Source organism: Anastrepha ludens, chromosome 2 (genome assembly GCF_028408465.1).
Source record: "Anastrepha ludens isolate Willacy chromosome 2, idAnaLude1.1, whole genome shotgun sequence".
In the NCBI taxonomy this organism is placed as follows: Eukaryota; Metazoa; Arthropoda; class Insecta; order Diptera; family Tephritidae; genus Anastrepha; species Anastrepha ludens.
In genome coordinates, this window is record NC_071498.1 from 85,738,158 (window position 1) to 85,756,362 (window position 18,205).

At 36.1% G+C, this 18,205-nt stretch overlaps 1 protein-coding gene across 1 annotated transcript in view; it reads left to right on the top strand.

Moving 5' to 3' along the window:
• The window catches only part of LOC128854711 (uncharacterized), a 136,060-nt gene that overhangs the window by 15,493 nt on the left and 102,362 nt on the right, over positions 1 to 18,205 (top strand). The window contains exon 4 of the mRNA XM_054089016.1: positions 7,441 to 8,535. Within this exon, the coding sequence (XP_053944991.1) occupies positions 7,441 to 8,535 (1,095 nt within the window). The remainder of the gene's footprint in view (positions 1 to 7,440; positions 8,536 to 18,205) is intronic.

The window sequence follows — 18,205 nt, forward strand, 5'->3', positions numbered from 1 at the left end:
TTGGCGTTAATTTGTTAGGAATGCAATTAATTCTGTCATTTATTTTTCATGTTAAAGCGCGGCTCGTGTGATAGAGGATGTGATTGATAGGGGGAATTTAAGCGAACTAAAATGAAGAATAAATTTAATTAAAGAATGCTTTCGAACTTTAAAAAATAAAATGCATGCTACATTTAACAAACTAACGATCTATGTATGTATGCAGTTTAAGCTCGTGATGTTTTTTTTAGCGTTTTTTAGGGATTGTCTTTACGGGTATATAAAAACTCACAATTAAATAATTAGGTTTTCCGCGAAATTTTTTAATAAAAAATAACGTCAAAAAAGTGCTATGCGCTGTCAAATTATTGTCATTTATCTCTGCTCGTCTGCAGTAAAAAATAATTGAAGGTGGTCCATACGCAGTTTGGTTCTATAGAAATAGTTGGTCTATAAAGGAAATAGATTCCAAAATGGCAAATTACGTATGACAAAAGCTTCGAGAGCGGTAAGAGTGCGTCCCAAAAATTATCGGTTTGCAGATATCTTAATATCAATCCATCAGAAAAGCTAAATGAAAGAGAAATTTCGTCGAATCGCCTCTCCTTAACGCCTCTTTTTGTATATTATAACGTAAAGTATACCCATATCCGTGTAATATCAGGAGCTTGGAGTTGCTTGCTGATTGGTACATCATTCTAAGGTGCACCGAAGTTCACAGAGTTACAGACGGCCGGCCAAGTCATAATATCAGGCAGATTTCTAAAATCGAAGGAAAGACCAAACAAAAATTACAATGAGGCAAAAGAGATTATGTAGAATGTGATTTAAAAAAGGTGAGGACTTGGTACCCTCACTAAAATATGCAAGCTTCCGATTTTATCGCGCTTACACTATAGCATATTCCATCTTAATCTATCTTGGAACCGAGCTACAAATGTTATTGAATTTGGATGATGTTAGCATTTATATGCTACCGGACGGTGAAAATCGTACTGGCGCTTAAAATAAAAAAAAAAATACCAGTCTAACGGTTAGACACGATAGAAGTGAAACCTTCCGTAAAACAAACTGAGAGGGAATGAGACGAAAGCAGCATTAGGAGCGGGATAATTATAGGTTCATTATTAATATTGCTATAAAGTTCATATTTTATTTTCTTCATTTTATTATTATTCATCCTCAATGTTTTCAATTTCAACAAATGATACGAGTGGCTTATGATAGCTAAAATATGATACAAATGCTTTGGTTTCGATGTTGTCAACATATCTTTGAAATACCGCGTCAAATATTGTTTTTGATCGTGTTGTCGATTCAGTGCGATTGTTACACATTTTTAAATTGAATGTTGTATTGAGAAAGTCAATTAAAGAAACCGCTGTGTCCAATGCAAAATTTACGTTAAAATCGCCACTTAAAATCATTGGAACTTTATCGTAATCTTTTCTAAGTATCCGCGATACTTCTGGTGTATACTTTATTAAAATTTCGTGAATTGCGGTAAATATTTAAAAATGAAAATATTTACGAATATAAAAATACGGACGCAATACAGCACAGTACTAACATACGCACAAACATTCGTAGGACGCTTGGTCTAAGCAAGTATTAGGTAGTGTAGTATAGGTATACATAGTGCCTTCTCGCTCACCGTGGCCCCGTAATACGCAGGCGCGCACACATACGTACTAGCATACATACAAACATACATACATATGACGCTTGAACTAAACACCAAAGCAAGTAATAGGCAGTGTAGTATACATACTACAATACTCACTATACTAGCGTGGCTCAGCAGTACGCAGCCACACACATATACGTATATCAACATATAACGCTTCGTAGCCAAGAGTGTCGCTTTTTCGTTTCATCGAGTCTCAAATCACTCCCAACGATTCTAAAAAAGTTTTCACTTCAAAAACGAGCAACTATATGCATATAGAAAAACCTCATATAAATTTTTCTCAATTCTCAAGACAAACCTTTTTCTGTTTCCATATTAAATTTTCGTCTGAGTGTGCGTAGAATAATGGAGAAAAAAGGCTCTGGATCTGTTTTGAATAAATAATTCTAAACAAAACCTACAGCTACTAGTATACAGTTAAGTCTAAGGCTGTCAACTACACTCAGTACCTCACTCAATTTACCTAGATCTGTTCAACTATCCATCCAATCCATCACACAGCTTCGTTCGACGCCAGATGAGACAGCCTGGAAATTCCATTAGAGGAAAAAGCCACACACAATTAATGTCAAGTGTATACAAAACAAAGGCGTTTACCAAATGATATTTGTTCACCGGAGTCATCAGACTAGTATGATATTTATCGACGCAAGCGGCTGGAGAGCGAAGTGCGAGCTATTAAAAGCAGTTTGGATTGATGAAAATGTTCGGTTATTGGATAATAAATATTCTCTATTCTCCACGGCGGCCGCCGTAGCCGAATGGGTTGGTGTGTGACTACCATTCGGATTTCAGAAAGAGAACGTGAGTTCGAATCTCGGTGAAATACCAAAAATGAAGAGAAAAGTGTTTGGGGTTTTCAATGGAAAACCTTCGGGTGTATTTCTGCCATGCAAAAGCTCCTCTTAAAAAATATCTGCCGTTCGAAGTCGGCTTTAAACTGTAGATCTCTCCATTTTGTGGAACAACATCAAGACGCATGCCACAAATAAGAGGAGGAGCTCGGCCAAACACCCAAAAGGGGAGTACGCGCCAATTAAGAAGGGGTTGTTCATTCAGATTGCCCGATTATTGCTTATCATGTAAAACTGGCATTGCTCAATCATAAGTTTACCTGATTGCTTTTACTAATGATTATCTGGAAAATTGAAAGAAACAAGTTTCAACAGACCGTCCTAATGCGGATACATGTATATTGGGAATAAAATCTCACTTGTGTCTATTGCTCCTTTGTGCTTGTACGACGCGTATATGCATGTGCGATCACATTTTGAAATTATACGTGTAACACGTCTATCACAAAAGTAGTTACCTGCAGTTATTTCTCGTATTTATTTTTCCCAGATAAAAAGTTGTTGCATGCTAAATAACTCTTGCTTATGCAAACAAATTTACTCACTCTCATACCGATAAGTATTACCTCATGAATGTGCCAGAGCCCACTTTGAACACAACGAACGAAAATAGTGTCGAAAAGTAACCGCTAGATAATGACACTGTCATCAAAAATATGCCAAGCGACACGAAGTTCAATAGAACAACAAAGGGAATGACGCTTAAACAGTTTGTGAGTGTGGAAAGCGCATCAATTCATTTTCTTCTTTGAAATGTGGTTGCTCTACTGCCTTTTATTCTAGATACGCTTTTAATGATCGATCAGAAGTATTGCGTTTGATTTTGAACTGGAAGGACGGGCCAGCTTATAAGCGACCAATGGTTTTATACGCGAAATTTGTTTAGGGCAGAAATTAATTCAGAACGACAGTATGCTTCGATCTTGGAACCAACGGAATGATGGTTAGGCACAAACCCTTAAGTGAACGGCGACCGCCAGGATTATAAGTCGGAATAAAAACACAAGAGTTTGAAAAATATTTATTTTTTTATTAGCCGCTAAGAACAACGGCGCGAAAAATTTGTTTTCTGACGAAGTGCATTTCATCCCAGTGGCTAGCTAACGAACAAAACTGCCATATCTGGCGAACGACAACATTGTACATGATCGTAAGTACATCCCCAAAACGTGAACGTTTGATACGGATTTAGGAGGGTGAATCAAGAGGAGGATGGATCATCACTTCAAAATGTTGCCTCAAATACTGTTTTGATTAACGGTGAGGGCAACGGATAAACGATTTTGTGGTTCCGAAAATTATATGCCGTTTCGTTTCAGAGGAATGAAGCGCCATGTCACAATCGATCTTTTACGCGATGCTAATTGGCCACCTCAACGTTGCTCTTTGACACCATTCGACTTTTTTGTAGCACGTCGTGAAAAACTGAAGTTATGAGAAAAATCCATTAGCGATTCAGGCTCTCAAGGCAAATGCCGGTGAAGTCATTTGTGAGATAGGCCCGGAAACCGTCATCAAGGTCTTGGAAAACTGGGTTAACAGGATGCGATACCGCGAAGTCAGTGTCGGTAGCCCCATGAATGAAATCGTATTTCATGCATAATGAAAATGTTTGCTCTTTCAAATAAAAAAAAGGAAAAAAAGAATATTTTAAAAGTTTTACATAATTTGTACATTATTTATCACTGTATGTGATTCTCCATTTAATAGGAAAAATTTCGAAAGAAGAACTTTCAATCATAAAAGTGTCATACTACTATGTTCCGCAGTGGTTCACGGTAACTCACAATAACTGTTTACTCAATAAATATCCGCTTAATCTCATCATGCTCCCCTTTCTGTCAGCCAACTTTTCGAAAGAATTTTACTGGAATTTGCATTGCTATCTCTGCCTGTGATATGTAATTCGTCCACAGAACTGAACTAGCTAATATTTTTAACATCACAATGCCCTGTGAAAAGGTAATGGTCAACGTATCTATCAGCATTATAGTAGCTTATACATTAGTGTTATACCAGTAATAAACTTCTTTAGAGTGGATAAAAAGAAGCAAATGTTTGGCTTCTTCTACATTTAGCTTCCTCGAATCCTTAATGTTTCCAGCAGTCTTATTTAAAGTAAGAGATGAAATTTGTTTTGTATTTGTCATTTTGCATCTGGTACATTTCTACTCACTCTCGAACTAGTATGACTTCTTCCATTAAATACTTATCATGAACTAGAATATGTGCGGAGCACATGAGCTTTTCACTGCCAGGTTGTATTTCATACCAGAAACTCATTGCAACAAAATGAAAAAAAAAATTAACCCCTGGAGTTATATTATTTTATATTAATATATTTATAGTATTTATAATAGGTTAATAGAAATAGAAAAGAAAATATCTGAAATATTTATAAATCTCATATTGAAATTTATGCTTGATGCCTTAATTTGAGTGATAGAACTTGAAAATTCGCTAAATAGTTTTGTTTTATAATAAACACTGTAAAATGTTGATTTTCCATGGATAAAATTGTACTAATTATGGTGCGTTGACAAGTTTTAATAATTTAGTTCATTCTTCTACTAAAACCATACAATTCTATGTTTTAAGCTCAGTGCAAACAAAAAAAAATTGGTCAATATTCCAAAATTTTGGTTTTCGAGTTTTGGTATAATAAAGCGCAAGCTTCAGGAGACTCAAAAATTTCGTTGATTTTTTACACTTTTTTGCTGGAGGTCTTGCCCATCTTCGCCGTATAACAAAAGCTATATATAGGGTCGGCCATTAAAATTTGCGTTTTGAATCGGCAATAAAAAAAAAAACTAATCAATATTTTTTCAAACTTTTTTTTATTTTGAAGTTTGAACACTGTCATTTATGAATGAAAAATAATATCGTTCAACTGACTGCCACGTCTGGCTTTACAATAGGCCATTGGATCAACCCAATTTTAAAGCACATTTTCGATTGTTTGGGCTCCAATTTCATGAATGGCAGCTTCGATTTCGTGTTTTAAAGTATCAATCGTCTCTGGATGGTTCGCATAGCATTTGTCCTTAACGGCTCCCCACGGGCTTAAATCACAGGTCCAAGGCGGCCACTTGATATCGGAATTTCGGCTGATTATTCGGTTTTCAAAAACGGTAACCAAAAGTTCGAGTGTAACTTTGGCAGTGTGACAAGTTGCACCGCCCTGTTGAAACCAAATGTCGTCCAGGTCATCCTCTTCGATTTTTGGAAACAAAAACTCGTTGAGCATGTCACGATAACGCTCGCCATTTACTGTAACCGCGGAAGAAGAAGAAGACTCACCACTTTGAAAATAGATTTTCAATATTATATTATTATATTAAAAAGTGTGAAAGTTTTATGACAACTTTTTATTTTTTTCCAATTTGCATAAAAGTTGGAGCATACATTTATATGCTTTTTGTAAGGGAATGCACTATATTTTAATAAAGAAATAGTAAAATTGAAAATGAAAGAAATAAATCTAGAAAACTTCGCAATTAGTCCCTGTGATTTAGTAATTTAACACAGTTTATTAATTCTTCTTCGTAATATATAATTTTAAAGGCAAGTCTTTAAATTATTTATTGTGTTATTTGAAAATATTTAAAATATAATAAAAATGGGCTTTTTGCCAACAGTAATCTGCTGGTATGCGTTTTTTAATTTTGCCCAGATATCGTTGTTCCATCTTTCTTATGTCTAAGTTAAGCCTCTCAGCACTAACTTTTAGCTTTTCTTTCTTTTCTTTTTCTGTAAGGAAAGTGAAGCGAAGTTTTGAAGATATGTTACATATCAAGACTCGATAGGAATCTTTCATATTTCGAATTATTTCGATATGTTAGTAGCTTCCTTGGTTCCTAAGAAATTTTCTATTATTTATCCATTACAATTATTAACAACATTTTTAGAGTTTTTCTAATAGTTGTGTAGCTCAAATTCTTACATATGTACATATATTATATACTATATGTATTTATAGTAGTGTTGGATGATTTCAGGTGTGGCTTTCGCCATAACATCTCAAAATTCCATTAAAATAAGAAGTCTAAACATTGAGGTAGCATAAAATGAGAAAAATCACTGATCAAAATATTTTATGTATCTTCTTATTTTCCTTAACTTATTAAAAAAACATTAAGATACCCCATTTTTTTCATTTTCTGGCATTGTATTATTTAATGTAAATATCATCAAAAATATGTGGTTGGCTCAAAGTAATAAAAAACAATTATGTTGTAGCAAAAGTTCTTTATTAGGAAAACAAATTATGCGCCGATGCAAATCGATAGCACTCTCAAATTCTTTATGATTATCCCTTTTATAAAATCTTTCTGCACCGCTATCCATTTCCAATACTAGATGGAGGGTAAATCACGCGAAAACACGCAGTGTTGTTTATGTATTTTATTGTTGCTTAAACTGTGTGCATAGCAATGACGATGAACAAAGTGATAATAGCAAAAACTACGAATAAGCGAAAGGTGATATATCCCATAAGAAAAAATGTAAGTGCAGAGCAGGATAACGAGGATCTTCGTATGGATGACGGCGAAATGAAAGGAAATAGGGTGGGAACCCTGAATGTGGGTGATGCGATATTAATTAAGCTTTCAGACTAAAAGCTTAACAATATGTTTAATCGTAAAATATATAAAAGTAAAAAATAGGCAGTTTCCTCAATTAAATTTTCGATTTCATTGCTCCCTTAAACATATTTTGGAGCCTTTTAAGCCATTTGAAAAGCTTTAACTTTTAATTAATATTAATATTTTGCTATTTCTCTAATCAACTGTGTGCCCTTGCCAGCCTTGAAGCTATTGCGCATTTATGCTAATTGCATGCATTTTTAATTGATTTGTTTTATTCAACAGTATTTACAACTTAAAAACTTACCAAACATCTTAAATATTTTTTCAGCTCAATAACTACATTAAATTTGCAAAATACCAATTTACGAGCTTACAACAGCAACAACAGTTTCGCGAATTTCGGTCACACATTACCAAAATTATCTACAACAACAACGAACTTAGAATGGACAGCTTCTCAAGCATCTTTAGCTGAGCGTTTAACAAAATTTCGACATAAACAACAGCAGCAAGGTCGACAAGAGCTGAAGTCGGCCGAAAACGAATTATCGACGCCAGAAGGGTATTATCAGCTACATAACAATTTCAACGACTGCAACAACAACAGAAACAATAATCATCCTTACAACAACAGTGACTCCAGTAGTAGCAATAGGCTTCTGACATTCAAAGGCGTAGAGCAAGCACCCGCTGCTGATGTACACACTACATCAGCACAGCAGAGTCCATCACTGTTCAAAGCTAAACTTGCTAATAGTAAGAGCAATTACAACACAGAACAACATCATTATTACTCAAGCCAACAAAGTGCGAACGTTGCAACCCTCGATGCAACTGAGCCATCATCACCTCCGTTAGATTGCTACTCCAAATCGGTGAGGCAACGACGTATATTAGTGCGCAGGCGCAACAATACAAGGGAACCAGTAAATTCCATAGTAACCGAGACAACAAAGCCATCACGTGTAACATCAACCATCGTTGTGACTGAGAGACAAGAGGCAGCCCATCAGTTTTGGTTCCTTTCACTTTTGCACTGTATCGGCCTAACAAGATTTGCTGATTATGCTGCCTTGCAGTTAGGCGCATGCAACACTAAGAACTTAAGCAACGAACAGTTGCATACACGTAGGTGTTCGACGCCACCTACTACAACTTCCGTCGGGAACATTCCAAAAGGACGCTCAATCGACATAATGGGCTTCATACGCAGCATGAAGCTTAAAGATCGCCTCGCTATTAGTTTGGGTGCGACTCTAATACTGCTGACATTGTTGTTAGTGGTTGATGTGCAGATGGATTTCGGTGTGACGAATCGACATTTATTACAACAGCATTCACGTGTCCGTTATGTAAATGAAAATGATGGTGGGGGCGGCACGGGAGCATTCAGAGATTTCAAAAGGAAATTCCTGCAAAAGAGGTGAGTACCTGAAAAGGACGTTATTAGAATGTGTTTGCATTTGTGTGTATGTGTATGCGTGCATGCATATTTGTAGTATTAAGTGAATGATGGATTTGTGCAGTGGGGAAACTGCAAGTTATTTACCAGGGCTAAGTTAACTCTGAATTTTTTAAGGTTGTGGGATTGTTGAATGACTGACCTTCACGAATTAAAATATTTAAACTTCAGTTCAATGGAATTTTGGCTTAAATAGGTTACTAAATAACAATAATAATGGCACAGGTTGATCTGATAGCAATACTAGTTCTTCAGCGACAGTCAAAGTTGGCAATGACATCTAGCTGTCAAGGTATTCAATAAGATTTGCTAATCGTGTAGAGATTCGTATTTTTATCAAAAAGTTATCGTCTCCGAAGAGATCCGTTTTGGTTCTGTGGCTCTGTCAACATCAAATATTTTTTTTTTTGTGTTTGTTTCCAATTTATTACATCTGCCAACTTTTGACACTTAGTAATTTTTATAACAATTATGGAAATATAAGCGTAACATTAAATCATTATTTAAAGTACATTTCTGTTTACAATATAAGAGGGATAATGCAACTAAGAATGATATGACATAAAACGTAGAACAGGTTGATGTTTATTTTAGTGATGAAGTATCTGCTAGGACTGTCGGAGTTATTCGTTTTAGTCTTCGTTTTTGCAGTTCTCAATGTGCAATTTACAGCATATCTTCGTTTGCGTGTGTTAGTAGTCTGTGAATATGCTTTGTGCTGCATTCTCGAATAATGTCTTCCATAAATTTAATTTTGAGGTCCCTGTGTATATCGTCATTGGTTATGTACCAGGCTGCGTTTGTGATAGTCCTTAGGATTTTTGATTGTAGTCGTTGCATTATTTTAATGTTTAATTTGCTTGCTGTTCCCCATAGTTCGATGCCATATTTCCAGATCGGAGTTATAAGTGTTTTGTAGATTAACAATTTATTACCAAGTGAAAGTCGCGAGCCGTTTCGTAGTAGCCAGTAGAGTTGTCTGAATCTGTTTTTAACTTCGTTTCTCTTTAGTAGTATATGCTCCTTCCAGGTCAGTTTTGTATCAGGTATTATGTCTAAATATAATATTTGGCTTTTGTAAAGTTGCAATCATAATATCGTCACTTGGGCAGGGTATATCATAGATAAGGTATAAGAGTGTCGCTAAAACGCTTCCTTGTGGAACACCTGTTTCCATACGTAGTACATCAGAGCATTCGTCCTGATATTTAACATAAAAAGATCTTTCATTAAGGTAACTCCGTAAGAGTAGATAATAGTCAGTTGGTAGTATTTTTTTTTAATTTGTGTAATAGTCCCGAATGCCATACACTGTCAAAGGCCTTAGCCACGTCAAGATAGACTGCGACGCAATAATTTTTGTTATCAAGATAAAATAAGAGTTTATTAAGTAGAAAAACGTTACAATATTTATGTTATCGCACAATTTACAGAATATGATATAAATCTACTATGAAAAACCTCCGCTTAACATCTTACAAGCTAGGGTTAATCTATACGCATTTAAGTACCTCGTCCTAATTGAACATTAAGAAAGTTCAGTTATTAGCAGATTGCCCGAAAAACTGGAACGTATTTTGAATCTTTTAGTCAAATTTTGTATTTTATCTGACAAAATCTTAGTTTTTGATTCATCATGAAGCTTTCTGGTGGAGAAATGCCTTGGGAGTCGTAGTATCATTTTGAGTACCTTATTTTGGCAAATTTGCAGTGACTTTGCGATATTACTCCAGGCTGGAGCATTTATTTCAGAAACTTTCCAAGGAAAAGGGAAATATTTGAGTCTTATTGACGAGTTAAATATATTCCTTAGATACTTAATTCCATTGCTGGGTAGGTTCTTTATAATTTGTCCATTAATTCTGTCGTAGCCTGGAAGTTTTTTATTGTTAATATTTTTATATTAATTTTTGTCAGTATTTCTTTATGGTCACCTTTCTGATTTTTCTGAGTTCGAAAGTTTCAGGTAAGTTATTTTGTTGCCTATTTTTTGTATTGTAGAAGGTATCTTTGAAGTGTTTCGCTAGTGTGCAAGCTTTATCCAAATGCGTTTTAGCCCATGTATTATTTTCGGTCAGAATTGCATGTTGTTGAAGTGTTGTTTTGTTAATGTTCTTCGCCACTTTCCATAGAGAGAATTTGTCATTTTTTGTAAGGTCTAAATTTGCCAGATAAGATTGTAGCTTTTTATTTTAAAATCTCTTTAACATCTGTTTAATATCTTTGGTCATTTTGTTTAAGATTGTTTTGCCGTCTGGATGTCTTGTTGTTTGTCATTGTTTCCTTAGTTTTCTTTTAAGTTTTATCTTCTGTCTAATATAGGCCGGAATATATTTTCTTTTGGTTGTGTGGTTGACTGTTGGTGTTGGAAAGGTTATTGCGTGAATGATTGCATTGGTGAAAAACGCAATGGCGCCGTCGATTTGCTCTTCAGTTTTAAGTGGTACATTGCAGTCAATTGCGCTTATAATAGTTTCTCGGAAAATGTCCCAGTCTGTGTTTTTATTGTATAATTTTGAGAAATGTACTTGGGACTCAATAATTGTTTGATACCATAAGAATATTGGCGAATGATCTGATGAGATGTCGAAGTTAGGTTTAATTGTGAGTTGATTTCTACATACACCTTTGTACATAAAAAAGTCGAATCGTGGCACTTATTCTGGCAATAATCCTTGGTATTGAACGGAGTTAACCGATTTATATGGCCAGTGCTCAACAACAGCGATATATTTCGGCTTAATTTTAAATGCAAAATCCTTATTTCGAATGTCTCAGACGAAGCCTATTATTGGCTCACCGGCTATACTACCAAGCAATATTTAATCCTATAAAAAGAAGACACCATTACTGTTAATTATCCCCGGCATAGAGCGCTGTTAACCGACTTTCTGCGTCGATTGCTTACCAACATCGACATTTCCGAGCTATGATGGTTCTAGCAAAATGGCATAAAGTGGCGTATAAGCGACGTAACGTTTGGAGTGGTGGGGGCCATCTCACGATTAGTACCCTTAACACCCCTTGACTAGTTTATTCGGAATTACATTCTTAGTCTTAGTTATTGTTCTACTCTAACAAGCCAGCCATTTTAAATTAGCGCGAGACCAACATTCGGACGATATTATATAATCAGTTAGATTCTTGAATCGTTATTGGTTTATTTAAACTGATCCCTCTATCGTTCTTATCTGGTCATCTCACATTAGTTTTGACTTCACAACTCAACCTAAGAGTAAGACAAATTTTCTTTCAGTTTTAGGTGTGGGTACTACTGCTAAATCCTCTTCCAAAGAGTGCTAGCTTTTTTGAGACATTTTTCCACAGATAAAATGCATTTGAAGCTTTACAATTTTTTAGAGCTTTTTTTTTAATTCCCTTCTTTGGATTTAAAATCGATATACTACAAAGTTTTGTATGCCCATTTGTAAAAGTATAATGATGATCGAGTATATTCGCCTCATTAGTCGAGTTGTTGTAAGACCTAACAGGTTACATTAGGCGAGCTGTCTTTAAAAACTAGTTCAGTCTAGTACGGTCTAGAGTACAGTCGAGGGTTTCTCACTTTTCACAGGATGTTTTCTATATACTCTAGATCTTCCTCATACAGGTATCTATAGTAATCACATAATCCTACGACTAGTAATCAAAATTCCCGGTTGCATTATTGTAGGAAGCCGTGAAATAATGTTTGAAACGATCAGTAAGGGCGTCCTTTTCGCTCATTATACTCAGCAGATATACAGATTATTACAACTTTCATAGTCTTATACACAACTTGCAAGAACTGGAGATCCAAGGATAATATTAGGTTGGGGAAATTCATTATAATAATTAAGTCAATAAGTTAATCAATTATGTAATATATTCGCCGTTGGTGTTTACAACCTTTTCCCACCTCCCGACCAATTCGTTGATGCCGTTCCGCCAAAAATCGCCTGGTCTGGTGTCAAAGAAGTTGTTGAGCCAGTTTTTAAGGACCTCTTTATTATCGAAGGTAATATGACTGGACAAATCTTCACCCGAACTTTATCTTCTCTTGCCAGCATCAGAAGGTGTCGCATCGAATACTTTCAGAGCTGAAGTGTTTGTGGTCAATCGTACGACAAGACCTACTCAGTGAAACCGTTAAATATTTATTCGCTGCATGATGTCTACGTTCCTGTAAAGCTCGCGTCCTGCGATATTCGCTGTCGCTAAAGCGCAATGGTCCATAAATCTTCTGCAGACTCTCTTTAGCTTATACTTTGCCTTAAATGTGGGGTATACATACATACTCATCACCAAATTTAATAAAGTTTCATTTAAGTAATGTTGTCATTAAAATAAGTCCACTGGAAACTCTACAATGTAACGTGCAACTATGAGTGCAACAGATACACAAAAAACTACATTTTGTACATCCTTCAATCCATCTAACTAGCCGCATACAAAAATACAATAAAGCACCGAAAGTTATTGCTTTACAGAAATCATTAAAGTTCAGCCATTTCCCCCAGTTACACAAAGGGAAGACTGACATACATACTCGTATGTGTGCATGTGGATAGTTAATATTAGTACCTTTGAGCTCTGCTGGACAGACCTGCTTTCTATACCAAATGTCGGAATACTTATGGGTTATGGACTGGCAGCGAAAACAGGATATACGAATTGACGTAGAGCAAAGCGACGGCGCCAACCTTTTTAAACATCAACGGCACGAAAATCGACATAGTAAGCGTGGTCTTTATGTTATTGCTGTTGGTGTTGCTTGCATGAAATGCCATAAGCTGCCTACTTACTTGCCGCCTTAACAGCATTTGTTGGCTTCGCTCCGCTCTTTGCTGTCTTCTACAGCTGTGTGGCGGCGTGGTTGCTTTGCCTTCAAGGCTGCCTGATTGCATGCACGCCAGCCTGGTTGGTGTGTTGGCTGGTTTATGTTGTGCCTTTAATGCGGTTGCGGAAACCAAGTAATAAAACATCAAAATGGCGTAAATTGCGGAAGAAGCAAACGTAAAGGAAATGCACCGGCCGGTGTAACTACAGAAAAGCAACAGCAAAAAGCAAAAGCAACAATAACTACTGGCGTTATGGCAATAGGTTAAGAGATAAACAATATTGCAGTGTAATGTAACTACTTATACACATATACCACCTTGTTCAAAAAGTTCCCGGAATACATGCAGCAAATTCCAAATAGAAATTTATTCATCAGAAGTGAAATCATCGCTTTCCAAGTATCTACTACACATCAACTGCAACGCACTTATGTCAGCGTTTGATCCAGCTCTCGAAGCATATCTGGAACTCTATTTTCGGTATAACCATCAGATCCGTCTTCGTTTACGCTTTTTCCATTACTTCATTTCTGCTGTTAAAACGCCAAAGTGGTCTTTTGATTCGATCAAACAGAAAGAAATGGGAGCCGGGCAGGTAGCCATATGTGGTGAATTCGGTGGCTGTTGGATGGTATTCGTTTCGTTCTTGGTCAAATATTCACGGATAATAATGACACTGTGCGGCGGTGCATTGGGACTGTTCATGCAGCAAAATCTATAAGTAGTTTTCTCATAAAAAACCCTCTTTTTGGGCAAATTGCCTCATGTAAACGTCTAATAAGCCCAAATAATAGACCTTATTCTGGCAAAAATTCGAGGCTGTCTGAAAATGGCGTCTGTTTTATGGTATTGGTTCACTCGGAGCTCTCCACATACTCGCCTGATGTCGGGATTGCGTGTCGTACTGAAAAACAGACGTCTCGTCTCCAGATTCTCCGATTCAGCCTTGCAAATCATGCCTTTGGCGATATCAACGTGCTTCCTTTTTTACATGAAATTTCAAAAGCAACGTTCAAGTTCTCTTTCAGCTCTTTGATAGTTACTTTGCGGTTGTTAATCTACTTTTCTTTCTCTTTATTGATGTTTTTATCAGTTTTCGATGTCGACGGCCTGCCACTACGTTCGTCATCCTCGATGGACTCACAATCCTTTTGAAGCATTTATGCCATTCGTAAACAGTTGTTTTCTTTAGAATATCACTACCAAAGAATTTTTACAACATTTCTACGATTTTCGCACCATTGAACCCATTTTTAACTCAAAATTTAATGCGAACTCGTTGCTGTAAATTTTAATTCATTTTTACAATTATAAAAATCGAAAAAACGCGCAGAGATAGATTTGCTCAAGACGGCTAAACTTCACGTTAATCGAACGTTAATCACAGATGTGGCAATCTAACAAAAATAAACATAACCCAAATCAGTTGATTTCGAGCGTCGCCTAGCGGTTGTTCCGGGAACTTTTTGATCAAGGTGCTACATACATACATACTTGTATGCAGCCGCCTATGCTTAGCAGTCACTGCTGCTGTGACACTGCCAGCATTAAAAGCTACCAATGCCCGGCCAGTTAGGCGTAGCGTAACGGGCAACCAGTAAAGTTATTGCAGCTGCAGCAAAGCCCGCTGACTGTTAGCGGCTTTTTAGAGGCGAAAGTGAGAAATAGGAAGGAAGTAAGGCTTTAAGAGGGATGCCAAATATGCTGTCAAGCTACGGCTTATTGCTGGCAGGCAACCTACCCTTCTACATCACCTTTAAGTAATCCCTTTAATGCGGTGCGCACGCTTTGCACGTGCCGCCTGCACCCAACTGTTGGTTTACCAGCAAAGTGCAGCTAAAACAAAGTATGGTATTGAGAGTGTCGAATAAGGGGGGAAGACGGCAATCGGTGTTGTTTTGAACAACAATTTAAACTGTAAAACATTTAATTAATTCATAACTTATTTGCTTCTAAATATCCATACCAGGCCTTTACATGCCTTAACTGGCTTTAAGAGGCTTTAGAGATTTTTTTCATTTCTTAGCCACCCAGGGCAGTGTGGTAATACGAACCTAGAAGTTAGCTGAGTGTAATGAAACAAAGTGGATTTTAAAAGCCTGTTGATCTTATTGTAGTAGTGCTTAATTATTGCCTTAGGCTTTGGTTCAGATTTCTTGGTTGAAAGTGGTTGGTTTTGAAAATTGGTTGCAATTCAACCAGTTCGGAAGTTAAAAGCTCAAATTGTAGAATTAAAGCTTTTTGCTTGTATGTACAGTGTACACTTGAGTTCACAATAATAGCAGGGCGACGTATTGCAAAGTTTGACTATTTAATTTTAATCTTTTTTTGTTTTTTATAAAAATATAATCCAAAGCGTGTAGTTTCACTTAACATATTTTAACGGAAACAAGGATTGCTAACAGCGTTGCCGCATTGATAATAGTTAAAAATAATTTTTTTTTTATTTTGACTCGGAAATTTCTTTTAAAGAACTGTATACTGCTTTCTGGTGTCTTGTGAACGCATTTCATGCCTTTTATTTTTCTATAAAATTGAATTTGAATTATTAATTGAAATAATAATTGAAATTTTGATATACATATATATGATATGATATCATAAATATATACATATTCGATGACGATTTCTTAGTACCACGAAAAATCAAAATAAGATAAGAATTTTCAAAAATAGCGCAAATTCAAAAAAAAAAGTTTATTTTCATTACAATTTCAAACTTTTCTGTAAGAGTTTTTAGATTAGATTGGTGCGTGATTACCATTCTCTAGTACTCAGTTCGAAACCCTGGGTATGAAACACCAAAAAGTAGAAAAAGAATTTTTTCTAAAAACGATCACCCCTCGTTAGGCAATGGCAAACCTCCGGTGTGTTTTTGTCATGAAAACCATCTACCACCATTCGGAAGTGGCATAAAACTCCCTTCATTTGTTGAGAAATACTTCAAACTTGTGATTTATAAGTATTATTCCACAATTCGATCCGTTATAAAACTGTATACTCGAATTTTTCCAAAAGTTCTGATGAAATAATTTTTAATTTTCATGATAATTTCTTCATATTTTGTACAGTGTTGAGAACTTTAATTTATATGGTTTTTGTTGTAATATAAGCTATGTTTTTGTAAAAAAAAACAGAGGAAAAATTCAATGAAAACTAAATAAATAGTCGAAACTGGCAATATATTGCGATGCTATCACAGAGAATACAGGGGCATATGTATGCATATACGAGGTGTGTTCAAAACGTATCGCGAATTTTGTGTTTTTTTCAAAAATTATTTATTTATACATAAATGTTTATTTTGTCCCCTTCAAAGTAATCCCCATGAGATATTATGCACTTGTGCCAAAGTTTTTTCCAATCTTCGAAGCACTTCAAAAAATGAGTTTTTTTATCTTGTTCAGCTCCTCCTTCGATGTCATCTTTATCTCGTCGATCGTAGGGTAGCGTCGTCCTTTCATGGGCCTCTTCAGTTTCAGGAATAAGGAAAAGCCACAGGGGGCCAGATCTGGGGAATATAGTGGCTGTGGCATCATCAGTGTGTTGTTTTTGGTCAAAAAGTCGCGCACAAGCACCGATGTGTGAGCAGGGCGTTATCGTGATGCAAGAGCCAATTTTTGTTCTTCCATGAATCCGGGCGTTTCTGGCGGATTGCTTCGCGCAAATTGCTCAAAGTACTTGCAGGTAATATTCCTTATTGACCGTTTTACCCTGTGGCAAGAACTCATGATGAAAAACGCCCCTGCAATCGAAGAAAACGGTAAGCAAAACTTTTACATTCGACCGAACTTGGCGCGCTTTTTTTGCTTTTGTTTCCACTTCATAACTATAAACCCACGATTAGTCACCAGTTATGACCCTCTGAAGCAAATTTGGGTCGTCGCGGACAGAGTCCAACATCTCATTACCAATGTTCATGCGATGCTGCTTTGGTCGAAATTGAGCAGTTTTGGTACGAATTTTGCGGCGACCCGTCTCATGCCCAAATCATTGCAAAAAATCGAATAGCACGAACCAATCGATATGTGTAAGTCCTCAATACCATTTGCTTCACTTCATCAATTTTTTTGTCTGTTGTTGAAGCGCTGGGGCGTCCGGCTTTCGTCGTTCACATCTTTTTGGCCTTCTGCAAACATTTTGTACCACCGATAAACGTTGCTTTGTTGCAAAGTAGCTTCTCCGTATGACAGAGTCAGCTTTCGGAATACATCCGCGCACTTAATTTCGTTTTTTACACAAAATTTGATACAGGTTCTTTGATCCAACTTTTTGAATAGGTAAAAATCGAAGACTAGCCGAAACACGTGCAAGCAAAGCAGCTGTCAACAATTAACTAAACATTCAAAATGGCCGAACTCGTCGGCATGAGTGAGAGACATGAGTACCAACATAGCGCCACAAATATATCGAAATTCGAATATACGGAGCCTGCGAAAATTTAAAATTCGCGATACTTTTTAAACACACCTCGTACATCTCGCTACAAAATGATAGTACATATATCAATATATTTGCCACATTTCGATATCTTTCATTTTTTGATTTGTATGATCATTAATTTTTTTTAAACATCTATCTCATGGTCTAACAATAACATATAAATCCAATTTTCTAAAGTTGTGCTTTTAGAAAAATTCCACAAATATTCCATTCCAGTTCCTCGGATTTTAATTAGAGTTTGTGTAATGACTTTCGGTATGCAGTTTTATACCTTATTGAATTCTATCATAATATAGTGTAAATTCGAAATGACCTAAAAATGTTGTTGATTTTTGTTCCTTATAATTTTCGCCATGTAAGGAATAATC